General features: G+C 43.1%; 2 protein-coding genes across 3 annotated transcripts; one reads left to right on the forward strand and one right to left on the reverse strand.

Annotated features, from left to right (window-relative positions):
* Positions 1-8,719: 8,719 nt before the first annotated feature.
* Positions 8,720-10,928, reverse strand: NDUFA8 (NADH:ubiquinone oxidoreductase subunit A8). 2 transcript variants are annotated; one of them, XM_026062303.1, is made up of 4 exons: positions 10,772-10,879; positions 10,506-10,669; positions 9,485-9,650; positions 8,720-8,966 (listed from the first exon to the last, which is right to left on the reverse strand). In XM_026062303.1, exons 1-4 carry the CDS (start codon positions 10,820-10,822, stop codon positions 8,829-8,831), a joined length of 519 nt encoding a protein of 172 aa, XP_025918088.1. In that variant the 5' UTR covers positions 10,823-10,879; the 3' UTR covers positions 8,720-8,828. The 2 variants fall into 2 exon arrangements, with proteins under 2 accessions (XP_025918088.1, XP_025918087.1); XM_026062302.1 differs by lacking the exon at positions 10,506-10,669 and having other exon boundaries at positions 10,772-10,928.
* Positions 10,929-11,087: 159 nt separating this feature from the next.
* Positions 11,088-25,620, forward strand: MORN5 (MORN repeat containing 5). The gene is made up of 4 exons (XM_026062421.1): positions 11,088-11,144; positions 11,367-11,478; positions 12,255-12,386; positions 24,146-25,620. Exons 1-4 carry the CDS (start codon positions 11,139-11,141, stop codon positions 24,190-24,192), a joined length of 297 nt encoding a protein of 98 aa, XP_025918206.1. The 5' UTR covers positions 11,088-11,138; the 3' UTR covers positions 24,193-25,620.
* The last annotated feature ends 1,568 nt before the right edge of the window (positions 25,621-27,188 follow it).

Here is a 27,188-nt window from a genome sequence, read left to right on the forward strand (position 1 = left end):
GGATGGAGCCCAGCGCCGAGCCAACGCGCGACCTCGGCAGCCTCCCTCTTCGCCCGGCCCCGGGGTCTCGCCRTTATCTGCCAGCATCGGCCGCCTCTCCTCCTCGGGGGATGTGCCGGGCCCTTCCGGAGGAGCGGGGCCTCGCCGCAGCCCGTGCGGAGGCGACGGGCGCGTTGTCTCYGCCGTTTCCATCCCCGCTTCCCCTCCCTTCGGCGGGTCGCCGAGCCGCAGGGTGCTAAATGCAAGGATGGAGCCAGGCTGCGTTCTGGGCTAGCGAGCCAAAAATCGGCATCGAGGGGAGGTGCTAGGCACGGCCACGCATGGCACAGTCCCTGCGCTAACGAGAGATCGCGTGCGTAAAGGGTAGAGTGTATTAATTAAGTGACGAGCACAGAGTCAGCGCCCCCAGGACGWGAGGCAGCGCCGGCCCGCAAAGCCTCATCCTACGGGAGGCAGAAAGCCGCGTGCAGATCCGAGGCCGAGAAGAGAGGGATTTGCCACCGGAGGCACCGAGCTGCCTCTCCGGCCGGCGGGCAGCGCTTGGCGCGGCGGAAGGAAGCGGAAGAACTAAATCCACCGAACTTCCCCGCTTTTGTGCTGCCTCCCGCCCCCGCGCTTCTCCGTGGCCATTTGCTCTTCTCCCAGGACACGTATGGCTCAATACTACCCCAGCAAGCTGGAAACGGGGTAGATCAGCTGAAAGCAATTTACTTTGAAATCCAGCTGCCAGATTTTCCTTCATTTGTTTACTTTTAAATGCTTTTTTAAAAGCCAAAGTACACAAGGCAGCCAAATTGCTGACATGTGTGCYGGGCCGGTACCCCACAAACGCTGCATTCTTTCATGTCCTCCTGGGCTCAAATCCACTCATGTTTATTTAAAATACGTAGAGCACTTCAGCACTATTAAGGACTATGTTTTATAGTAAATGGAAAAAGATTCCCTCGCAGGCCCAGGGAGAGGAGGAGAATCACTTCAGTTCGGTTTTGTTCCTGCACGGCTTTGCTTACCGCATAATCGCCCAGCCACCCACATCTCACCCCACCAAAGCCGCTTACCCAGTAGCTCCGGTTACTATTTTTACGACTGCCGGGATCCTACGGTAATCGGCACCTCGGAAGCGTCAGAGACAGGTGGCCACGGGGCTCCGGCAGCACTTGGGGGCTTTGGGCCTTTCTCCTCCGTGGAGCCACGTGGCCACTTGCCTGTGACGGTTCGGAGAAACCCCAAGCCGGGGCTGTCAGGAGCTATCCAGGTTCTCCGCTGCTCCCCAGGCTCACGGGAGTCACTGCTGTCTCCACCCGGCAGTGTGCAGTTTAGCCCAGAACCCTCTCTCATCACTTCCCCAGGTCTGCTCCTTCCTGCCTTGCCCGCCGCAGCCTCCTACGTCGCGCACAGCCGACGTCTCCTACCGGCAGCGACCTGGCTCCGGCGCTCAAATCCTCCTCCGGGCACTGACGCCGTGGGCACTGGGCAGCGCTCAGAGTGCTTCTCCTCACCACATCCAACACTGTTTCCTTCCAGGATTGTTACCGGAATTTTATCACAGATCACAAAACTTGGAGACAGGGAGATTTAGGATCTGCTTTTGAAAAGCAGCCTCCATTTAAGGCGGCATAATTTTACACCTAAGAACAGTTGTGGATGCTAAAGCTATTGGTATCGCATCAAGTTATCAGACTCCACCTGCAAACCAAGGGCAACTCTTGCAAATCAGAGGAGACAAATAGGCAAGGTAGCAGCGCAGAGGCAGGCAGATGTGTTGGCAGGAACAAGGAGACGTAGCAGGCCTATAGGCGACAGCGACTGAGGCATTATGGATTTCTTATTTCAGATGATTTGTGTAATGACACAGCCTCTCCATAAAAACATGATAAAGATGCTGAAATGGATAGCAAATAAATATTTTAAGGGCAATAACAGGCAAATAGGACTACATAGGGAAGCAGATGTTCAAATTCAGGATTTTTGACCATTGTTAATGCAGACATTTTGGGAGGGCAGGAGGGTGGAACAGGCATATTCACTTTAAACACTTCAGCTAACGTTGCCTTTCCTTATACCATCCCTCTACAACTGACACAGCCTGAACTCCACAGGGTAACGCAAGGATGCGGATCAGAAAGTGAAAACGTCAACAACCAGCAGAGAAATCCTGCAGGCTATTTTCACTGCTCAAGCTTACGGAAATGCAAAAGGGGAACTATACAGAAGAAACAAGCACGGAAGCGACTTACATTTTTAACTGAATGAGCTACTCCTAAGGATAGAGCAGGGCAGCAGCTTTGTGAAAGTGCGTTAACATGCCTCTGACAAGCCTCCTCCCTCTGCTGACTTTGCCAGAATTGGCCTGGTTAGTCTCCTAGCAAAAAGCATGAGAAAACACAAACCTCCACTTATTAACTGTTAATCATTTAGAGTGCAGCGCCTTCTCAGAGTGTTATTGCAATTAGCCAGACTAGTAAATCTTCAAAGGGATTCCTCCCCTGGAATTCCCAGACTCCGATTATGTCATGCACCAAACACCAAATCCCACGCCGACTGGTTTCACTCATGGTTAGCTGAAACAAAGGCTCCAAGCAAGCGATGATGGGGCGCAGAGCAGTTTGCAGGGACAGGAGCTTTGCACTGGCGYTACGTGAGTTTTTGGGGACTTTTGCTTCTGTAACAAACCCTCTTGCTCCTTGGCTCCCCGTACACGTTTCCATGCATCCTACCGCTGCCACTGCGGCACCAGTCGGTGCTTGCCACGGCCGAGCAGAGCTTTGCCCGAGGCTCCTCTAGGGCACTTTACAAGGACAAGGACGGGTAAACAAGCAAAGCGAGGAGCGCTGCGGGTGGAACCACCCCATCCACAGAGAGCAACCAGGGCACGCAGAGGGAAGCGACATGCCCCAAGGCCACACAATGAGATAGCGACAGGAAAGGGAAGTCGGGTTGCCTGTCTCCTGGTGCTGGGCTCTACCCTCCGCTCCGCGCAGCGCCTGTATCGCTCTCTCCTTTCCCCTCTGCAACATGCTGGGGGGGGGGAGACAGAAAAACACATGAAAGCCTGCAACAATAACGAGCCCAACAACTGATACTAAAGACTCCAGCAGCTGTAGGGAGCCAAACGCTCCTTGGAGGGGGCTGGATGGAAGCTGAGCTTCCCTCCCTGCTTGTATTGTATTTCTTTCCTCTGCCAAAATGTGCTTCCTGAGTCTTGGGCAGAGCTCTCTGCTGCTGACCCTCACCTTCCTCTGTTTAGCCTGGAGCGCAGGCTTGCCACGAGCGCCCGAGGCCGCGCCTGGGGACGGGCAGAGCCTCCCGCTGCGTGCACATGGCCAGGGTCAGGCCTGCTGTCAGCAGCTTCCTGAAAACGAAAGCCAAGTCGGGCCACACCTGACCGTGTCCCCCAGGAGCACCCGGGCAGAGCGCTCAGACGCGGGAGCCTGGAGAGCTGCAGGCAGGGGACAGGAACCGGGGGGATGGTTGCAAGTGATTTGATTCACGTTTAAGGCTCTATCCAGTCCCTTTCGCTCAGACAAAAGACGGGTCAGATTCCATTCTCCGCACAGCTGAAAACGGGAGGCAGCAAGAACAAAGCAGAGGTCAGACGGCGCTTTAACCAAAGGGGTAATTCTGACTCCATTAAAATTCTAGCTCCTGTTCGCATGGAAGCAGAAGGCTGTGTTACTACTTAAAGAGCTGAACCACCCTCAGGGTGACTCATAGCCCTTAACAGAGCTGCCACGCTGATTTTACAAATATTAAAGCAATACCTTACAGTCAGTGTTTTGTACGGTTCAACCTATTGACTTGGGAGCAGACCTACACCTCTTTTATAAAGCTCCCTTTCCCCTGTATTTTATTTCCTTTCTCGGTACCAGAATCAGAGCCAAAGCTGAGCTTAACAAAGCAACAGGCATGGCCATTCTTCCGAGCCCTCATTTCCCCTAGTGAGAAGGGAGAAATTAGTTTAAACCCTATCAAAACAGCAAAAGCTGTTTCACCATTTTGTGCTGCAGAACACAGCATGTACGAAACACTCACTTGAACCATCTGCATGTGCCAGCCCAGACAAGAGCACAGGAAGACAYAGGTTGGGAATCCTTTTGTTTGGGCATCTGCAGCAGACAAACACAGATGAGAGCGATCTGTGCTGTTTCCCAGAAGGTGAGGGCAGCAGCAACAGGGAGATGATTGAGATGCAGGCAGGATAGAAGGGCTTTTACCTTATTAAATGCTCTCATTTCATTTCTTTGAGCCCTCTTGCTCCTGGATGCAGTTAGGCACAGCAAAGCTCTTCATTTCTCAGCAGCTTCTGCTTCTCTCCCAGCCCTGCAACAGCCCAGAGCAGCTCTCAGCCAGCTGGGCAGACTCGGAGCACGCTAGCAATTTCGCCCTCCTCACCGCTTGCTCTCATCCAGCGCAGACACATCACAGCCAAGAGGGACCTGCACTGATGCAGCACCAGGCTTGCCAACCCTTCTGCAGCACATGGAAGGGACTAGGGAAACTTGTCTTTGAAGGGGAAAGAAACAGAAAACGGGAGCAACTCATGCACCAGCAAGTGAGCAGTGTTGCTGACCTTCCCCCCGTGTTCAGAGGCCACCACCCCCCATTCAGCATCTGCTTTTGCTTGCTTGTGAGAATTTTGCCAATTTTCTGCCTTAATGTCTGAAATAACACTATGGACCTTTGCTTCTAGTTTGCTGGGCCATGTTTTCTCTGCTCTTCTTCCTTCGCCAAGGAGTGAAGCGTACAGCAGGAGTGTACAATAGCACATTGTTTGTACAATACTTGGCCACCTAGGTGCCTCAGAACAGATTTAGATCAAGTCTCTACCTAGAAGTTCTCACGGGCAAAAGCACAGTTGTAACTTTTCTAATGAGGACAAGGTTACATTAAGACCATTCAGTAAATTCATGTCTATTCCTGATGGAATAAAGAAATAATTTGCTTTTACCTTAAGTTAAATATTGCAATTAATCTGCTTCCTGTGGTTGTCTGTCACATATTGCTCACATGGGCCCAGCAGGTTCAGAACTTGGCACCTTCCTGTTTTCTGCAGGGCCTATGAGATCCCCTTTCTGGATTCAGAGGAGCATGGTAAGCTAGCAAATATGTATAAATTGCACTTGGATTTCCCAGTCACCTCCATCTTCTCTGGCTCTCTCAACTTCCTTCACCTCAATTACATTCAGAATGAATTATCAGAACTTTTTCATTCCAATTTTGTCCTCTTCTTACTTCTTACTCAGCTCAAGACTTTTCACATGTAAGAATAATCAACTTGAGACACTGTTCAAGTGAATTTTGTAGAAACTTGGCTAGGTTTTCTGTCCTTGCTATCAGCARTGCCCACTTACCTTAGGACTCATGACAAAATCATCACACAGAGCTCCCCGAGATCAGCTGAAAGCAGCCACAAGAGGGAGTCTTAATCTCCTATTAATATCAGGATGGATTCTAGTTTCAAAATGTGTCTATCACAAGAGTACACAGCAAGTTTTCAAAAGGATTAAAAAAGTCATCTTGGACTCCAAATTTCCTTTCTGGAGTTCCAGAAGCATTCTTGTTCTGAAGGTAAAGGTTCTTTAAAAGTTACGAATACTAAATATTCATTTATATAAAGACACAGGTAATGGCTTTTTTTCCTTATGGATGGGTAAAAAACAATCCACCTTATCACAGCTCAATTCTAAAACCATACTGCAACTGAATTCAGAGAAAGAGGAATACATGAGTGGTTTTTGTCCTAGCAAATCTCAGTTTATGAGAGCTTGAAAGGCTAGCTCCTGATCCCTAGAAGTCTTTTTAGCAGGGCTAATATGATATGCCATACGGTTATAAAACTAGCAACAGAGCTAGATAAAAATAATTTCCTTTCTATCACCTTCTCAGATGAACATTTGGTGACTATAAGTAGAGTGGATTTTGCTGTTTGGACTCCTAGCCTTTCCAGCTAACAGCACATTTTCTCTAGCCCTTTTGCGTAGGGAACTGTAGTAACCAAAACTATTTCAGACCAGCGCATATCAAACTGCCAGATGTTTTGAAGGGGGACGCTCTCCTCAGAAGGATGCTGTCATAGTAATCCAGCTGCACCAGAACTGAATGCTCCTTCCTCACCAAGATTTGAAATTACACTAGGATTTTACTCTTCCCAGGCCACAGTCTAAAAGAACGTAGCAAGTTCTGCTTAATCAGCCTATGATAGGGCCAGATACCATGACACTGGTTAAATTTTTCTAGCTGTTAATTTCACACACGTGATTAGAAGTTCTGGAAAAGCTTAAAGCCTACAATATAACAAATAACACTTCACATTGCCAGTAAAATATCTGTGTTGAATCTGTATGCATCTGTTCTCCATCTGCCAAAAAAATGTCAAGATACATTCCTCAAAGATAGTTTTACGGTCTTTACTTAATCTTGACATTCACTTGCTCTAAACTTTCCAGGAAAACATTACGGCTCCAAAGGGGGCATCTGTGATTGAGTAAAGCCACAGAACAATTTTGAACAGAAACAGCTACCTACAGGCACTGTCCAATGCACCAAGAAATGCACCGTATGGCAACACTTTCTTGCAGAGATTCAGCCCAGAGACAGAGACAAGAAGTAATCATCTCAAAGAAGTTCACAATAAGTGCTCGCTGTACAGCTGGATGCTACTTGACTTTACGATCACTCCATTGTCCTTCTCTTGCCTTAGATCCCRTCCTCCTCTGCCGTTTTCTTTTGTATATTCACCTTCCCGCCCCTGTGTGAAACTGAAGGGGGAATCTAGGCAAGCTCAGAAGTTAACTCTCACTTTTAAACATGATCAGTGTATTATTACAAGATTAACAACCTCTGTTCCAAAAGGTGGTAGATTTAGCTGTCACAAGCCAGATGAAAAATCTTAGACCTGTGAGACTATAGCATAAATCACTCGGTTTTATTTTTTTTTGCTTACAGTACTAGCCAACTTAAGGGTGGGGCTTACAAAAGGCTGTTTAAAAAAAATGCCCCCCTACTTATGCATGTCATTCTTTTCAGAAGCAATTTAATGGGGGAAAATACTAATTATGATTAGGGGCTGACTACTGGAATGCCCATGCCTGTTTATGCAAAAGCAGATGTTCAGCCATGCAGTGTTTCATACATTATGCTGGCAATAGTAAGTTATCAGCAAAACATAATATCTAACAAGTCCTTCTGCGAGTTTGCCTAACTATTGTAGTAGGTCAGCAACAACAGATCAGACACGATACATGTGTTAACATCCCAGAACGATTTATCCTCTACTTGGCCAAACCTCACTTCACTCACTCAGCTGAATGTAATTAGACCTCAAGCTTGCCCTAATTTCAATCTCTGCAGAAAAGAGGTTATCCTTCTTCAAGGATATGCGGCTGCTCTGGAACGCTGGGAGTGATCTGGAAGGAGAAGCTGCAGAGGTATACACCATCTCAGATTCAGTCAAGGAGCTGCCAAGGGACATGACACATGCATTAAGATGCAAACATGTGCTGTAGCACTTGTTTTCTGAGTTTTAGTCAACATACCCAACCRGAAAGCAGCAAGAGCCCCTGAGCCACCTTGTGCATAAGGTACTTTCAGATAAAGGTTACATAGTTTTCCTCTAGCTCCATGGATCAGAAACATATGCTACAGCTACAGATGCACTACAGCTTAACCCTACCCCAAAAAAAGGAGATGATAAACCTTCAAATCATAGCATCACAGCTAGTCTACTCAAGGAACAAAGTGCTATTCAAATCTTTGCTATGGTTCAGCCTACACGGTCCGGCCTTGAGCAAGCTGAACTGCATGCAGCTTTGTGAAAACGAGTTARCCTTTTTTATGATCTTTGTAATACAGCTCTTGCCATTGGATGCAGAGGGTAGAGGAAAGACAAAAAATCTATTTCCTACCAAACACATCATGACTACCGATACTGTGGAAGAGGGAAATTAGACAGCGAGGAAAGCCAACTTATTGCATTATCAAGAACACTATCACAGTGAGACAGCAGCAAGGATCTGCCATGAACCCCTTAAGTCAGGGCCTCTACAGAAGATAAGCCAACTTCCTACATTGCTTAATGGGAAAAGGACATCCTTCAGAGAATTTTTTTTTTTTAAGCTTTAAATTTAGTGTGACTTTTTAACAAAGCAACCTCTGCCCCTCAGTTAAAAAAAAAAAAAAATGGAAGCAGCTAAGCCAGCTGCATGAGGAACAAGCAGCTGGTAAGTAGAATGAAGATCTTGGTGTCATAAACAGTACTGACCTCACAACCAGCAAAAGCCACGGACTTGGATTAAATCTTTGCTCCAAGACAGGTCTTAGGTTAAAGCTGTACAGAAGTTTCTTGGAACTAAAATACACAACAATCAATTGGAAGACTAAGGGAAGACATTAGTGACTTGTCCGTACTCAAAGTTTACTCAACCCAAGAGCGACAGGCTTCTCAAAAAGCAAATAAAATTAGTACATAAAGTCTCATCTCAGTTTTGATTGTTTGAAGTAGTCGTCAAAGACTCACTACATTTATACCCTATCTCAGACAAGCTGGTATCTGCTGTCAAGCAACTGGCATTACTGGTGTTAATACAGCTATGACTAGAAACAGTTTCAAGGAAATAGCCTGAGGGCTACAGGACTGCAAAGAGCACTGCACAGCACCGGGAACAGGGGTTTTGAGCTGCTATGATGTGCGAGTATGTTTAACGAAGTCTAGTAAGCCACATAAGTGTTTGGGGTTTTTAATCATTATAATTATACCCAATGCATATTTGACAGTTTACATTTGCAAGCAATGTATCTTTGCATTTCAGCTACAGTACAAGCTGCCCACTTTACCAGGACCAGAAAAAGAGCCTACTGCCAAATGGAGAAGGCTTCAACTCTCCTTCAATGGGTGGATTTGGCTCCGGTCTAGGTCTAGAGTGATAAGCATTCTCAGGGATAGGTCTGTCTGTCTTCACTTTCGTGACCTGGAAAGGAGAGAGGAATGACAACTTCTCACAGCATTTAATAGAAAAGCTAGATTAAGTCAGCACTTAAGGGAAGAAGTAACAAGCATCCAAGCCACCATAAGAACAAGTGTGCTGCTGATCTGATGAGAGCTCCACTCTCCAGAGTACTTTCAGCCATCCCCTCAAAAAAAGGGGGGAGGGCACAGTTTACCCAGAACTACATAGCAGTTCTGCCTGTGTCATCTTCATTCCTAAAGGAAAGGTTTCTACATTAGGAGGAAAAAAGCAAAAAGACAAGAGTAAGTGGAGTTGTCATAGAACAACACAAATCATTTAGGTAAGCAGCGCACTACAGGCATTCCCAACCCTAGAGAATGCTGAAAGTCTCCACTTGTAGTAAAGTCCACAAGATTCCAGTACTGTATTCCCATATTACCTTCTGGGTGGGAAAAGAGTTTGAGACCTAGCCTGGACAAAATGAACATAAAGAGGGAAGAGAAGAATCCGGCCACCCAATCAAAAAGAAATCAAATCACCTTAGAGAGCTCTCCCAGATCAGGTCTCACCCAACCCAACTTCTCTAGTACACAGTTATCAAATGCTGCCTGTTGTTTTCGGCATCGGCGAAGCTCCTGCATATTGGTATAGTCAATGCAGGTCCAGTACTCAGTAAATGGCTCAGCACAGTGCAGCTTAATCTTCCTGTAAAAGATTACAGAAAGAAAACAGCTAGTAAGTGTTGTAGTTTTAATGACATTTTTCTCACACGTGTTCCAGTCTCAACTTGTGACAGTGTTTTAGTAGTTTCAAGTTCTCAGGAAYATTTAAAGTCTTCAGAGAAGTCAGCATATAAAGCACCATTAACAGAATTTGACATCAATATTGGATAAAATTTCCATCATTGTAGCTACAAGTAGGGAGAGCAATAACTCAAGCAGTATTCAGAAGACATTCTTGCTAGGTAGATATATACTGCCCCCCAGTACAGGATGCTTATTTTGCTAAGTAATAGTGTACACTACACAATATTCTACCACTTTCATTCTACCACTTTCAGATTAGTTTGATGCTTTAAGCTCAAAAAAAAAAAAGTGCTCAGGATGGAGGTTTYTGACTGCTAGCAAGCTGCTGTACTGGAAAAGGGCATGCTTTGAGTCAGTTAAGCCAGGCCGTACGCAAGCAAGCTAAGAACAGGACAGTGGCACATACCTAGAGCCGCACTTCAGTGACAAGAGATATATATTTACCTACGTGAGTTTTCAGAGTGCTATGCCCACAAAAGGGAAAGGGCAGACCAAGGAAGACCTACGTCGCTTTTTTGGATTGCACAACAGAGCCGCAAGCTGCAGAAGCAGCAAGCCTTACCCTCAGCAAGCCCTTTGCTAACCGGGCAAGAACTGAAGCCTGGAACAGCTGAGGGTGAAAGGGAGAAAGGAGARCTTTACCGAGAAACGAGCCATTGCGAGAGCAGAAAAAGGCACGGTTTCCGGCGTTTGAGCTTAAGAAGGGAGACCAGGAAGGGAGAAGGCGGCGGCCCCCCCCCCCGCTCCCCCTCACCTGAAGAAGTCGAGGGCGCACTGGTTGACCTGGCGGCCCTCGCGGAGGCACTTGCGCGGGTCCTTCTCCTCCCAGCGGCACAGCATGAACTCCTTGTTGGGCCGGTCGCACTGCGAGCCGTAGTGGTGGGCCGCGGCCTTCAGCACGGCCGAGCTGACGCTCACCTGCAGCGGGGCAGAGCCGCGCTAGGGCCGCCCGCCGGGCCGCGGGGCAGCCCCGGGAGCCCACCCCCCCCGGTAGCGGCGGCAGCGGCGGCGCTCACTCACCTCCTGCACGTCGAGCTCCTCCAGCGAGGGCACCTGCAGGCRGCCGGGCATGGCGGCGCCCGCCGCTCTCCTTGAGCTCCCCTCGGCGCCCGCCGCCGCGGCGCATGCGCAGACAGCGCAGGCGGGAGGGGGCAGAGGGGAGGCGCGCGCATGCGCCGCCGCGCAGTGCTGCGCGGAGTGGAGGCGTGCGCATGCGCCGCCGCGGGGCGCGGCGCAGAGCGGAGGCGCGCGCATGCGCCGCTAGGGGAAGTGAGGGGGGCTGCGGCGCGGAGGGGRGGGGAGGGGAGGAGCGCGCGTGCGCCGCGGCGGCGTTGGCGTTGCCGCGGCGACGGCCCCGGCGTTGCCGTGGCGACGGCGCGGCGCCGCCATGGAGGTGAGGGCGACCGTTGGGCCCGCGGCCCGGCACCGCGCGGCGGCTGCGGCGGCGGCCGCCACACGCCGCCCCCGGGCAGCGGCACCCGGCGGCCTCCGGTGCCCCGCGAGGCCCGGGGGGGGGGGCTGCGCGGGTGCCGCGCGGTGTGGGCAGCCCCGCGGCCGCTGGCGTCCGGCCCGCCCGTCACGGTGACTAACGGCGCGCGCGGGGTCCATTTTGCAGGGGAAATACACTTTCGCCGACGGCCTCGAGTACAGAGACAAAAAATGGCATTACTGCGACGGCTACGACAGGCGGTTTTACACAGAAATCTGCTCCGGTCTTAAACCGGCAGGTACTGCGCTGCACCTGCGACCCGCGGAGCCTGGAGGGATTTAGGCTTAAGGAAGACGAACTGGGCCGCGGGAGCCGTCACGGAAGGGCTCCGGCTCCTTCAGGGCCGAGCGAGGGCCGCGGACAAGGCCGTGCCTCCAGCGCCCCGAGACCCCGCCAGCCCCGGCATGCATGCCGCTAGCTGCCTGCTTTCCGCACGGGAAAGCGGGAYGGGAGCCGCAAGTTTATGCCCGGAGCATCAAATAAAGTCGGAATGCATTTATCCCACATCTCTTTGGAAAGACGGCTTTTTAGTAGATACCAAACTTTTCTGCCCAGTGTGCACTCCTGCTAAAGATTTTAGTATTATTATTTATCCATAGTCAAAGACGAACAGATTTGTATGCAAAAACACCAAGTAAAATATGTAATACAAGACATACAATACTCTTCTTTATACACAGAATATTTTAGTAATGGGCAACAAGACCCTCCCGGCTTCATTTCGGGGTTTGGGGTTATATTGGTAACACTAATTTGGCGGGCTGAATGACAGGACCGTGAGTGAAGAAACGTAACTGCTATCTTTTTATTGTATGCTTTTTGTGTGTGGACTTCTCCGTTTTCATTTTCTCGATCTGCAAAATGGGCATAATGTTTTATAAATTTTATTCAGTAACTATATTTTTAGTAAATGCCACGGAGATGTAAAGTTGTATTCATTAGTTATCTTGATCAAAGGTACAAATGCAGAAAAAAAGCAAAATAAAGCAAACTTTACGGTTTTTATTTCTTCAGGCATTTCCCAGCTTACAAATTTGGATCCTCCTAGAAAAATCCCAGAAGGATGTTATGACTGTGGTGATGGATTCTATAATCCTAAAACCAGAGTTATCATTGACTACAAATTCAGATTTCTGAGAAATGCAGGTATGTTTAACCTCTTTTGCAAGGTAAATTAATATGAGGTTCTTTCTCATATCCTTCAGGATATGTGATTATAGCTATAACTTCAAAACACATGGTCTGGTTTTGTACTCACTGACCTAAAATATTGCTTACATATTTGTTTTTATCAGCTAGTTATATGTGCACAGTTGTGTAAATAATATTTTACAAAATTACAATTAAGTATTCTCAAGCAGGTATGACTAAATATATTTTATTACCATTTAGTATCTTAATCTAAGGAAAATCTTCAATCTCTTCTGTTACGATATTAAGAAAGTTAGCTGTTGCAAGGTGTATAGGATTGATCCTGAAAGCTGATAAACTCTTTGTTGTGAACCAGCAAAGTGCTTGAGCGTGTGCTTATCTTTAAATGTTAGAATAGTCCATTTTATTTAAATGAGTCTTAGGGCAATGTTTAAATACCTTGCTGAACAGGAAACATTCTTGTCACCCTGCAGAACTGTGTTGTGAGTAGAATCTGGCAAATATTGGGTCTTGTGGATCAGTGCCCAAATTAATAAACCTTGGGGAAAATTAGTTCTCATCAAGCTGAAAGAGAAACTTCTCAGATTAAAAACAAACAGAAAATCCAAAAACGGTTGACATTGGAAGAACTCAAAAAAATTCAGTATGACCTGAAATAAATGCTTAGTGTTCTGGTTATTTAACCTTTGTCTTTAACACCTTTTAGTCCAGAATTTTTTTTAATGAAAATGCTTTTTCAAAGCGTCCTCCCAATTTTTTGTTTAAAATTGTCCCAATTCCAGGACCTGGCATTTCTAGAAGGCAGAGCATTTCATTTTCAGCATGCCACACTTTAACAGTTTTGTTGCTTGGAAACTCCATTTTTCAGCAAATTTACTATTTGTTAAAAAAAAATTCTGCCCAGCTCTAGTTTCAAGAGCTCTTATAAGTATGCACTGTGGTATTGGAAGAGGGAAGTGAAGGGGGGGTAAATGAATTGGAGATACCATCTGCTATAAAATATACCCTATGATACATGGCCTGTTTTATAAACGTTGAATAAAAACTGATCTAGATTATTACAAATGGCATTGATCCAAAATACTGGAATGCAGTGGGCCTACTGATGAGGAAGATAAGCAACATGCTTTCCAAAAACACAGGAACCTACATAGATTAGTACAGGAGGGAACGCCTTGGAATTCAATTTATTGTTTTTTAATCTGTTCTTTGAACTCATTGTCCTTTAGGACATTTATCTCAAACCCTACAAATTATATCAATCAATATTCACGAACCAGACCTGCACAGCGTGCAGTCTGACAGAGTTGCTGGAGATGTGCTTTGTGTGGCCATTCCACTGAGAAGCCCGTATACAAAGTTAAACTTGTTGATGCGAGTGTGAAGAAGGAATGTGTCATGTAGGCCAGACCCTTCCTCTTAAGAACACGAACACAATTGAAAAACCCGGCACTTGTTCAACATCAGAGGAACTCTTACTTCCCCAGGAGAGATGATTCAGGGCACAAGGCCACYGCAGTTAAAAAAAATAAAAATAAAAAAAAACAGCTGTAAGCAGAAGAAACTGAGGAAGAGGCTGGAATGACAGGGAACAGATCCAGAATTACTCCATTATAGGTTGGGCAGGAAGGAGCAGGAAAACCTCCAGGCTTCCAGCCAAGTCTTGAAAGCATCAAAAGCAGATGGTAGGAAGCATTCAGGAAGTTCTTACAACAGCTTGACAGGTTTACCAAAATGACACTATCTTCCTTAGGTCTGGAAGCAGGCTTAAAGAATACTCTGGTTCTCACCTTTCACCCTGGCCCTATTATGAAGCAATTTCTGATTGTTTCTCTGCTGTTTGGAAACAGGGCAAGGAAGCGTACTGCCTTGGCATTTACTTTCCTGCTGAACTGGCAGCATCCAGATATCATTCCAGAAGAGAATAGACGCCATTTAAAATCACTGAGTTTGCTTCCACCATTTCTTTGTCAAGATGAGCGCGTGCCGAGTACTGTAGAGACTCCTGCTAAATTCGGCAAGACTTGCCAAATTTTGCTAACATGGAGGTCTGATACTCATTTACTTAAAGAGCTCTTACTGTCAAAGCAGTGCAAAGGCCCATCGTGAAAATGCAATCAAGCCCAGGGAATGAAATGACAGCAATGGTTTTGCTCTGCTTCTTATCTAGCAAAGTTTTCCAAATTCTCATTAAAATCTTGCAGTTATTACTCCATTCCTAAACCTCTGTTTCCTTGGGGAGCCTCAAATTTCTCTTGATTCTTTATGCGTTCTTCAACCTTTTCTTTTTCTCTTGTATTGTGAAGTACACAAAATGGGACACATAAATGAGAATATGTAAGAATACTCGTTTGTAAGAGATACTGTGTTTATTTTGAATAGGTCCTGGGACTAGACTCCCATCCACGCAGAGTATTACTCTTTTTTTTTTTTAGCAATTGGACTCCTGGCACCTTTGTAACAGAGTTTGGTTAATACAAAGATGGAAGGATTTCCCAATTCAGTGGAAAGATATGATGTTATGTTTAATGCAAAGCAGGGAGGTATAAGAAGGGCAATGATATTCATGATTTAGGACCCCAAAACGTGGAGAGGGCCATAACTTTCAAAGAGAAAATACCATTAAAAATAGAAATCTTGTTCTACTGATATAGAAAGAATAATAGGAGACTTTCTGGATCACCTCTATTTTGATGAAAAGCAAAGATACTTCTGGTGAAAATTGCTCCTCGGTTCTCCTGAAGCKGGGTTAAATGGCATAAATCCAGCTTTTGCTCTTTGTAATATGAGAATATTTGTGCTTCTACTTTCATATTCCATTTTAAAGTTTAACTAGTTAGTGTATAGTGCATAGGGTAGCTTTCTATACTGCAGTGAATATTACCTGGAATATGTGCATCTCGTCATATAAAATCAAGAACAAGAAGGACACAAAGCCTGCCTTTACACTAAAAGCCTCAGTCAGGTAACTGAATTAATATGCATGTAACTAAGAGCAGGATTAGGCCCAGAAAAACAGGACTAATGTGTTATTAAGAGGAGAGCTTTTGGTGTTGCTGTAGTCCCAAGCCAGCTGCAATCAACTTAGGATTTCTACAAGCCTGAAAGTCTTGTAAAAAGCAGCAGGAAAAGTCCTGCTGCTTCAGCAATCATTATAAACCAAAAAGGTCAAGATTGAAGAATATTATTTTACTCTGTAGTTTTAAAAGTCTGGTTTTAGAACATCTGAGGTTCCTTGGCATTGAGGCTCACCCGACTCCACAGACAAGGCTGCGAAGACATTTTATTTCTAAGCCTTGATGATCATAGACCTACAGTTTCCTCACATTGTTACCTTGGGATGAAAGTTCTCTGAAGGGTCTGAATGAGTTTAGAGGCAATTTTTTTTTTTGGAAGTTGGTAGAAATGTGTTCATCTATGTCAGGCTTATCCAAGTATACAAATCCATGAGACAAATCTTCTACATTTAGACTTTTTTGTTTTACAACTCAAATGTGACTTGCACCAAATGCTGTTTGAGAAACGTAGACTTTGACTTGTCTGAAAAATATAGCTGGGAAACAGAGCCATAACCACTCAATAATTATGCAGGGTAATATTTCTGTACCTACCCCCCAAATACATGCAGATGTTTGCATGCTCTTTCTCATAAACTACTGGTGAGTTGGGTGTGGGATGAGGACCTGGCAGTTTTTCAGGCCTGGAGTATTTCTGGAAAAAAGACAGCAAGTTGACTTAAAAGTAGGCTGTGGTGCAGAAAAAAAGGTTGCCTGTACTTAGAGATCATGCACTGAGCTTTATTCCCTGTTCTTCTTTGAAATTGTCTATTCTGATGATTGAGGGAGTGGATGAACAGGCTGATTCCAGGATAGTCCCTAGTCATTGCCTAAGAATGTAAGAGTTGTTTTGGCAGATGACCTTAGCAATGGAGAGGAAAGCCCTAGCAATACACATGCACAGGGAATATAGTATTTTTGTTCGAATGAATTTAGCTTCCCATAGATTTAAATATCTACTTATAACACAGGACCATTTAATCTTTTGTACAATTGTTTCTTTTTTATTTGACTTAAGATACTGAATTTAGATGAGGTTTAGTTCCTACATATTGAAACTCTTAAAAGCTCTTCAAATAATTGTTCTTTGGATACTTGTTAAGCTAAAGAAATCAGTTTTGATCGGCAGTAAAAGTTCATGCTATTTTAAGTGCAATGCTATAGCTATTTTCTGTTGTATATTTAATCATTTTGAATTATATGTCATGTAAAAGATTTTAGCTCTGGGGCATTTGCCAGATGGCTGATTCTGCATTTCACACAACAAAAGAAATAATGTTTGTGTAAAGCTCTTAAAAATAGTTGGTAATCAGTATATTCTATAACGAATGGGATCCAGACCTGTTTGGAAAAAAAAACAGCTTTTGCAGAAATTAATTTAGAGGATTTGGTCTCTACCTCTGGGCTCTGAACAAAACAAATTGTGTCTATTGTTTGCCGATTTTTTAACATTTGACAAGTTAACTGAATTGTAAATTTTATGTATTTTTATGTTAAACGCCATTTATTGTAATTCATTGATCTTTTTCTCTTTACTTTGGATGGCAAACTTATTTCTGAAAAAGGGGTTTTATAAAATAGAGAATCAATACTACTCTCTTTGTTTACACAAGTAGAGCATACCAATGTGAGTAGCCCCTTGCTTTTCTTGCAGCAGCCGAAGTGCTTGTCCTTGTGCTGTTCTCCTTTGACTACTGCTGACTTCTCTTTCTGGCCTCTTTGATACTAATTCTTCCAAAATACGATAGCAAAAAATAATTTTCCTGTCTGCCATGGCACTCAGCTTGTATTCTTTGCCCAAAAGGCTCTGCTCAAGTCCATGTAAATTCACCTTTTGGTTTTATCTCTCCATCTTCTGTATACTTTTTTTCCATTGCATCTAGTCCCAGGACATAGCTTTTTCTGCCTATATTCATACAAATCCCCAGTTTGCTGGTACTTACTTTCCAGAATCATTACTTGCATGATAGTCAGAATATTTGAAAAATATAACACTAAGAGGAAGGTTAGAAATTTTGCTCTAACTCTTTCATCTGGATTTCCAAGTGTCTCTCCTCTATCCCTTCCTATTTTTTAGATAGATAGCTCTTGTCTTGTGAGAGCTTTGAACCTAAATAATCTTCAAAGCTTAACAAATAAATTAGTTGAGGAACCAAATTTCGGAAGGTGGAGAGGCAGAAGGTTAGTAAATATCAAACTGAGGACTGCCCAGTGGGCAAGGCAAGAGAATGAATGTTGGTGAGAAGATGGCAGAAGGAAATTGAATCTACTTAACAATCTTATGTGATAACATCTCAGAGAAAGTCCCTGACTCTTACGAGAAGTAGCCGCATATCTATCATCACCCCAGTCACTTTTCTTTATGCCGGACCCATTCTCATACCCTTCGTCTCCCCTTGTCTCCTTGTTAAGATCAGGCACAGTTTGAATGCCATTGCAAAATACATACTTCTTATGTCTTTCTCACTGTCAAAGTCTGTTCAGGTGACAGACGTAGTTGGAGACCTCTCATCTGTGTAACAATTATTTTTATATTAAATATGCTTTACACATTTTAATATAAAAAATACCCCACTCAGTAAAATAGATTATGAACCAATATGATTTGCATTCAATACTGTAATTAACAATGAAAATATATACATCATGGTATAAATTATTACGGTAATTTCAGTAGCTATAGCTTTTGCAGATATATTTTTCCTTGTGGTTTCCTGGTCTTAAAATAATTATCGTTTTGAAAACTGTGAAGGTTTCAATTCCAAATAGTGACATGCCAAGAATAACAACTTTGTTTGTGTGCTAGCCATCCCATTGTGAATCCATTAGTTAGGTTAGATGCAAGTCTTACAGGCACTTATATTCAACCATACAGTTCATGTGAAAACAAGTTTTATAAGAGATGGAAAGTTCATTTTTGGGCCATTTTGGAATTACAGTAATTAAATGTAAATGGAAGGGTGAGAATTTGTGGGTGGAAGCAAAGGTTAATTGAAAACATATTTTCCATTTTCTTGCCAGCCTTGATGTTGGTGAGGTCAGGTGCAATAAGGAAAGTGATGCTAGGGACCCAGAGCGAGCGGTGGAAATGAAAGGGGTGTGCCAGGCAGAATCCATGGCTGAGATGTTATCACATGTGATTGTAATTGTGTAGTGGAAGAACACGATAAACTGCACTGCGGGTGATGGGAGGAGTCAGGCATACGAAAGAATTAACTGATATTGTTGTTTACAATATTCTGTGTGTGCTTGGCCCTCTACAAACAGAGAGGAAACTCGGCTCCTGTTCAAGGAGTGTCTATTGTCTATCGCAAACGCATTCTCTTACAAATCGTATTCATGGCAAGCCACTCTTACACCCATGGCTGTGCCTGCACAGCTAAATGCTGTGCTCCAAGGGGCGCGCTGGAATGGTTAGCCCCTGATTGTCCTGGCGGAGGGACGCATCAGAGCACTTCTGATTCCCTCCTTGCTCACGTGGCCTTTAACAGAAACAAGAGCSAATGAAGAGATGAGGCGCACCCACGTCTGGTCCCGACACGCTGCTGGGCAGTGAAGCGAGCCGAGGATCAGAACTGCGTAGTGCATCTGGGAGCACATCAGGCCTTCAGTGCAGGCACAGCCTTTAAGACGCCAGGAGCACACACACAGCTATGGTGTGCAGGATGAAGTCGTAACGCCAAGTCAGACAAGAGCGTGTGGAAGGTTTTTAGGGTGAACAATGTATCTTCTTCCCTTTGTAAGCCACTAAATATTCTAATTTCAATGTGGTGCATCTTCCTAGGCACCTCTAGATGGTTTCCTGGGGAAAAATATTAGATGGAAGGCAAATCCTGAACCTACAGGAGAATATTCTTGTTTTCTAACAGACTCCATTCTGCATCATGGCAGACACCTAAGCATGCAGAGTCCTAAGAAGTACCTCACATCTAGGGTTTCCAGAAGCAACACAGCAATGTTATTGTTAAAAGCAAATCATTCTAAACCTTGCAATATGCATTTAATATAAGAAAATTAAATGTGCTGGATTTACAGTGTATTTTCAAGTTATCCCTTGGAAGCACCCAGAAGCCAACCTATCCTGAAATTTCAGCTGTTTCTAATCTCACTTGAGAGATTAATCTGGAGTATGTAGTTGGGCAAGTCTCTTCTGCCATCACTTTTAGATTCAGCATTGAAAATTAGATAAGTGGTCTCATTTTTCGGAGAAGTTGAGCACAAATCCACTGATTTAAGTGGGTAGTGGTTGGTGCGCTCCATGGACTATACCTAACAGCATTTCTGACAGATACCTGTTAGAACTTTGCTAGCGTTAAGAGCTTCCCCTAAAGCCACCCAAAACCAAGTAAAGAACTCGCAAAGCAATAATTGTTGAAAAGAACTAATACAAAAAGGACTGCTTACAGGAACTCAGTAAGACCAACTGGTTTAGTTCATTTTTAGTTGTCTAAAAAGTACTCTATCCAAACTGACCTGTTGACTCTGTAGACAGTGTCTAAGAGTAACCCCTGGTTAATCATCCACTGTGGAAGGATGCTGTTTCTGGGGATCAGTTGTGCAGGTGGCTACCGGGTAGCTCCATATGCTGTGGGCCTGCTCAATGAAAACAACCTGAATTAATTACATAAATAAAAGAGGAGCTGTATCAGTTTGGACTTGCTGAGGATCTGGCCCACAGTATTCAAAACATTTTTTGTGGGTGCTAGAAGTCTGACCCTATTTTTGATTGAGACATATGGAAATAATTTAAAGAATCAGTCAATACTCACATGTATTTTAACAGCTCATCCAGTGAGATCTCTCTCTCTCTCTCTCTCTCTTTCAAGATTTCAATTATATGTCATGACAGTAATCATTACATTTTACTAACTTTGGAATAAATAACCTGTCAACATTTATTAGCTGAACAGGGATACACCAGACTGCAATAAAATTTTGAGATAGAGCTTTTTTCTTTACCTTCAAACGTAAACATGATTAGTCCAGTTTCAGCAAAGTCTGTTCCACAATTGTCTGTTCTACTGAGGAAAATCTAAAAAAATGGATAAACTTTTAAAGATAAAGATGCTGACACAAAATTCAGCACACAACATGAAGAACCCCATACTACCTAATTGCACAGGGTGATAATTTACCACTGATTAAAGAGTTTGTATTTTTTTCAAATCTTTTTTAAAGGGAAAATTACTTCTGAAGGTGAAGATGTGCTTAGACAATCATATTAACATATTCAAACAATTGCAATTTGCAAAATAGTAATTACAACTCACTATCTGGTAGCATTAATCAAACTTCAAGGTTTAATTCCATTTTAAATATTGATGAAATGTGATTCTCCAATCTAACCCTGGTGTTGCAGGGTTATGGAAGCAGCCAGTGACAGAAAAAAGAGGAACACGTAGTTAACAAGCAGCTGCCACAAAGAAGGATCGGCATCTGTGATTTAAATTGTTAGCTGCACAGTCAGGTAGAGTGTAAAAAGGGTAGTCAAGAGGCTGTTAAGTCCATTGCTGCCAATTACTAACAATCAGGGAGGAGCTTTAAGACTTGTTCAGTTCAATAAACCCAGTTTGTCTTGTTTCAGGGGTTACTACTGAAGAGGTTGCAGCTGCACTGATTCAAATAGCCCTAAAACTACAGTAATTATCAACCAGTCTTCTTTAGTGTAGCAAAAGTATGTTTTACCATAGCTTAACTCTTTACATTCTAATATTTCGCTGCCTCTTCTCACATAGCTAGCCCTGAAGCCATTCTGATCTCTGGTTTTATGGTTCTTCTAGCTATGCTGGATCAGTTTTCATTTTACCTTACCTAGACCCAGGAGCCCTCGTACAGCACCCTAGGGTTGGATGGCTAGCACTGGGAATTCTAGGGAATTGCCTTGAGATTATATTTTGGAATATTAAGTCATGATGTCTATTTTTCCTTTTCATGTACAAGTTGAAATTCATGTAGCTCGTTCAGTTTTTACAGCTGATTAAATTATATGTAAGTTAATCAGTGCTTATTAACATGTATTTAATTTTCATGGGATCAGATCACTGCATGAACTGAGACATTTTGGGACTGATCTGGGAAAGTGAAAATCCTTAGAGCAAGCTGCCTAGTGTGCTTTCCTAGGAGACCGTGAAAACATAGAGTGCAGAAGGAAACAATCTAGGCAAATCAAGGATTTGTTGGAAAACTGTGATACAAAGCCAAGTACAGCATCTGCCTTTCTTATTGCTCGTAGCTTTGATGCTCACCTATGTGATTTCTCTATACAGATTTCTCACAAGGAAGGTAGACTGCTTATTTTTAGTACTCAGGTGAGCTATGGATATCGTTACCAAAATGAGATAGAAAGGAGTGATGTATAGCACATCTAAGTTTTGTTTATTCCTTCACCATGACAGAAATAGACAAAGTTTAATTTCCTTGCAATTACTACAAGCTCAGAAAAACTATTTTTTTTTTAGTCAAGGAGATACCAGCTCATATCACAGATACCCCGGCTGGACAATATCTGCTCACATGATCACATCTTTCCAGGGCTGGAACACCTACTGCATAGAACAAAAGCCAGCACATTGATTACAGCTTTGATGTTATTTGTTAAGAAAGCTTAAGGGCCACATTTGCATTTCTGCCGGAGCCTTCAATGGAATCTTTGCCTGCGTAAGGACTGCATGGTCTTTAAGCAAGGCTCAGTGTTCATCTTTTTAATTTTCCTTTCAGCATACTTTCCAGAAGCATTTATTTTCTCCTAGCTTATATCTGAATAAGAAATGTGCCACTAGTGGGGTGTTTTGTTATGGACCTATTGATTCATAGAAATAGGGAATTAAAAAAAAAGGTATCATATCAGTGAAACACAGAAGGAACTATACTTAGGTACTCTATCAAAATGGAGCACATTTTTCAGTAGTTAAAGCAAATCTACAGGCCGAGCTGTTGAACCAGACAGTGGCAGTACAGCAGCATTCTCGAACCCCTTCACGGTTCCTGGGGCGCTGCTCGGAGGTAAGCGCTCGCTACCAAGAGGGAGCTTTTGCCAGCCATCACCCCAGAGTGTGAAGTTATAAGAGGGTCAGTAGGCACAAGCAACCGCTTTGTCTAGAAACCAGTGACTGTATGCAAAGAGCAAACTGGAGAGCAGGCTCTTAGGAAAACCCCGTGTGACTACTGTTTGTCAAGGGTGTCAGACAAGTGCTACCATTTAGACGGGGGGCAAATGCCTTGGCACATGCTTCACTTAAGCCTGCATTTACCYGGATGCCAGGAGAGCTCCTTGTGAGCAGCACCTTCTGAGAAATGAAGGCCTGCACTCAACTCACTTGAACAGACATGAGGAAAAAGGGGAGGGTAGCAAAAAAAGACAAAAGAGAACAAGAAGAAAAAGGAAAGACAAAGATGACTTGATTCAAAGCCCACTGGCATCAATAAGATTTAAACACACGCTTGAAAACTCTTGTAAATCAGACCTAATTTGTCATATAGCCTCTTTGTGAACTTTCACTTCCTAGACTAGCACAACTTCATTCCCAGGACCTTCCTACCTTTTACATTTCAAATGCCACTACATCAATTTAACCTAAAGATACAACTCAATAGTCAAAAGATTTCCATCAAAATTTGACTCCTTACAAGCAACATGCTTCTTTCTTGATCTGTTTTGACCTGCTTACTCTCAACTGTCTACAGCAGCTGTGTAAGTGGGATTATGTGCTGTGCCAAGGGATGTTCACAGCGCTGGGATTACACCCCCTCTGCTCTAGCCTTCGTATAATCCAGTTATTCTTTCAGGTAATGATAGCTGCTACAAAACCCTTAGAATTTAAATGGAGGCAGGTTGGAAGCATATAGCACAGGCAGCTAATGTGAATGTGTTAAAACAGCAGTAAACAGAAGAAGCAGCTCTAATATATTCCATTTATACGAAAATAAATAAAGGTATTGTTTTAAGTAATACACTGTTTTTCAAGACTTTTTGAAGTTTGGTTTAGCTGTAGACAGGCCCTTGAATTAACAGGCCATAACTTACATATGCCAGGGTTTTTTTGGTAATTACACACAAAATGTCTATCCAAACTTTGCTAGACAATTTTTTTCCTACATTGTCTTTGATTTTTTTTCCTTCCACACTGTCATGCTCTGAGAATAAAAATGATATGACAGACATGAATACTAACAAAGGACACAGAAGACGATCTAAAATGCTTCTATCATCCGCTATATCAGCTTATTGATATCTATTGTAACATACATTTCAAAAACAGCATTGAAAAAAAAACTGGAAGAACCTAGGTTTTGACTACAAATTTTTCTTTGCCTTCACTTTTCATAAACAGACAAGCAATGCAGACATAGAATAAAAAAATCTGTGTCTTCATTTCTAGTACCTACACCATATTTCCTGCACATGGTCATGAAAAGTCAGACGATATATATGTGCAAATCTTAATAGTCTCCCCCCAAGTTAATCTTATCAAATAGATGAACCATCAGAGTCACTGCCATAGATCCCGTATCTCCTGCCTTGACAAATTCCAACACAACAGTACACACAATCTTTGTAAGAAGCAGAAAATGGGTTCTAGGAGATGCCAGCAGCTAAAAATAGATTTAATTCTCAGAGGAAACATTGTTTGACAATCTGTAATGCAAAGAACAGATCTTAAATAGTGACATTTGATGTTCTCTTTGTCTCCTTTTTAGATGACAATGAGCATGAATGGATCGTTCGGACCTGCCGGAAAGGTTGAGATAAAATAACTGGAAATAAATCTAAACTATGAAAACAGCTTTTTGCTAGATGATAATATTACAAAGTAGGTAATTTGATTCATGATAAGTCTAATTTGTCCTTGTGGATTTATATCACCTTTTCCCTCTCTATAGGACTATCATCTTTTTGTCATCTTTGTCAGCATAAACAAAAATGGAAATAATCATTCAATCAGTCATTCTGAAAAAATGCCATGGAAAAAAAAAAGCAGACTGTACTCATAATAATATTCCTGAGAGGTGTGCAGTGTGGTGTATATATATACATGTTATTAAGCCTGAAAACAATTTGTTAAAAAGAGTGCCTCAAATTCAATGTCGAAGTCATTCAAATCCATCTTAATCAACATTATTTTCCCAGATTTTAGTTAGCTGTCCTGGTGAATTCCTTTCCTCCCTTTTTGCTCAGTACTTTGATATTGATTGATCATTGTAATAATGTACACCAGAGGTATTCTTTAATGACTGGTTTGCTAACTAGGAAATTATATCCATTTACTACGAACGTTTGTTGAACTCTCCTGAAGCCAGAGTTTAACAAAATAATAAAAGAGGAAAACTGGGTGGGTTGCTGCTTGATTAGTAAGCCAGAAAGTATTTAAAAATAAAATAAAATGGAATTACATCATTTTCTGGATGTAAGTGCCAGCACTTCTACTTGCATTAACTTTATTTATTACACAAATAAGACATTTACAAAGCACAACATTAAAAGTATGTAACAAAACAGACATTGGTTTTACAAAAAAGTGCTTACAATTTAGTTTTACTTTTTTAAAATAAATATTAGTCTTGACTGTCCACTCATTCAGAGAATTTTTTTAACCATTGTAGCCAAGACATGCATAATTGCAACATGCTACAACAAAATGATTGACTGATGAAATAAAACTGATGTGTCTATAATTGGCATCATACAGCTATATCACCGATAGTAGTGCAGGATTGATTCCCACTCCCCCATCCCAACTAGTAAGTTGTGTAAGCACCTTTAGCTAGGGCATTGGGGTTAACCAGCGTGAGCCAAAAAAAAAATAATAATTTGGTAATAAAACTGTAAACCATTCCACTTTCAGACCCTCACCATATTTAATTACCATGTTAAATTTGAGTGAAAAGCTTTTCATTGGCTATCTTCATTGGATTTTGTCTGCAACAGTTTTTTGTAAATAGCAACTGGAAAAGTTAAATACATAGAGTCTGCATTACTGCACCAGAACCCATTTGGCAATTACTGAATAAACTAAGAAAATGAGAAGGATTAAAAAAAATTTTTTTTTAATCTATAGACAGGAGATGAATGCAAATGACCTGAGATAAGGTTTGGTTCAGTGGCAACAGTCAGTGTGAAATGTGCTGTGAAACAATGTATTGAATAAATTAGAGGATTTCTTACATTCTTGGTACAGTTGAGTATTTTCCATACACATAATTAGCTCTAAAACTGCACAAGCTGAATTGCTTCCAGTTTTTGCAAACAATTTGGGCTTAATATAAACAGAGCCTGATTTCTGAATTAGCAAAGCTGCTCCTGGCTACTTGCTGGGGAAACTGCCCTTGAGCACAGTTTGTACAGTGCAATACACTGCATGTATAGTGGCGATTCCACCTCCACCGCACGTATTTGGTCAGAAACATCTACGTTACCTTAGCCCTGTGCTTTGCGCGCTGGTCCTGTCAGTGGTATCAGTTACAAAAACTTTGATATACAGTACATTTCACAAGTGGTTTTTTTTTTTTTTTTTTTGATCAGTAACTAAGCTGCTATGTAGCAGATACATACTTAATAGTCTCCCTCTCATTGCACTGCTGAGACAGAAGATAAATGCATCAGACCATTTTCTTCGTCAGCAAAACAGTTGTGGAAATCTCAAGTACTGCGGGATGTCAGGTCAAGTTACAGCCTGGAGTCTCTCCTTCAGTCTTCCACTGAATAGCTACCCATTAGTTTATAGCACTAATTCCACAACTGAATAATCCTTAGAATGCGCAAGCACAAATGGAGGAGAAAGTTGGGCCCTGGTGACCCCGCCAACTACCTTCAGCTTCTCACAGCTATTTCAAGCAGACACAGCAACCACTACAGCCTTGCAATAATAAATACCGAGAATCAGAACGCTCCACTAACAGCCAACAAAACGCGTGCCAGGCCTTTTGCTCATTTTTCTAGCCAAGGAGAAAAGTGACCAAGATGGATGCCACTTTTGACTGTTCTCTCACCAAAGGGACACTTCTGGAGCGGTGGTTCCAGGCAGGTCATGGCTGCAGGAGTGTCTTGTCATTGTTTGTGCACATTGGAAACAATTATTTGCCTGTCAGGAGGTGACAATAATATATTGCAGGACTAATTTCCTCCCTGCTTTTGAATATTATTTTAAATTGGGGTATAGAGCTGCTAGCTGTTTGTTACAATTAGCCAGAATACTGGCCTAACTGTCCAAACTGCTACCATCTCTGCATATATATATATATATATATATATATTTTTTAATATATATATATATATATATATACACGAACACGCATATATATATTTATGTATTCAGTTATTTCTCAGATGGAGAGCTCTTGGTGGCACCTGGGCAGACCTCTCCCTGCAGCTAGCACTGAGGTTGCAGTGGCCATCGTGGCCATCGTGCCTCGTGCTTAGCTGGAGCAGTTTGTCACCCAGCTGCGTCGCGCGGCACCCGCAGGCACAGCCAGGGAAAGGCTTTCTGTGTTTGCAACACTGCCTGGCTAAACCAGCGGGACAGCTGCCCACTCGGCCGACGCTGGAGATTGATCCAGGATCTCCCGGAGAGAAAAACACATGTATCTACAGTTTGAATTAAAAACAAGTTATGTAACTGATGGATTCCTGTCTTCTGTTCCTCGGGCACAGTTCGGTCCCATTACACATCGCTTGTGGCTCATAGTAGGCTTTCACATTCTTGGAAGCGCTGCCTCGCAGAAACTGAGCAGCAAGAGAGACCAG

The sequence above is a fragment of the Apteryx rowi genome, unplaced genomic scaffold (genome assembly GCF_003343035.1).
Source record: "Apteryx rowi isolate R43461 unplaced genomic scaffold, aptRow1 scaffold_19, whole genome shotgun sequence".
Lineage (NCBI taxonomy): Eukaryota > Metazoa > Chordata > Aves > Apterygiformes > Apterygidae > Apteryx > Apteryx rowi.

Bases quoted from the DNA above. Each gene is read 5' to 3' on its own strand.
- MORN5 (XM_026062421.1), top strand. The intron at 11,479-12,254 runs GTACTGCGCTGC...TTATTTCTTCAG, and splicing joins CTCCGGTCTTAAACCGGCAG to GCATTTCCCAGCTTACAAAT. The intron at 12,387-24,145 runs GTATGTTTAACC...TCTCCTTTTTAG, and splicing joins CAGATTTCTGAGAAATGCAG to ATGACAATGAGCATGAATGG.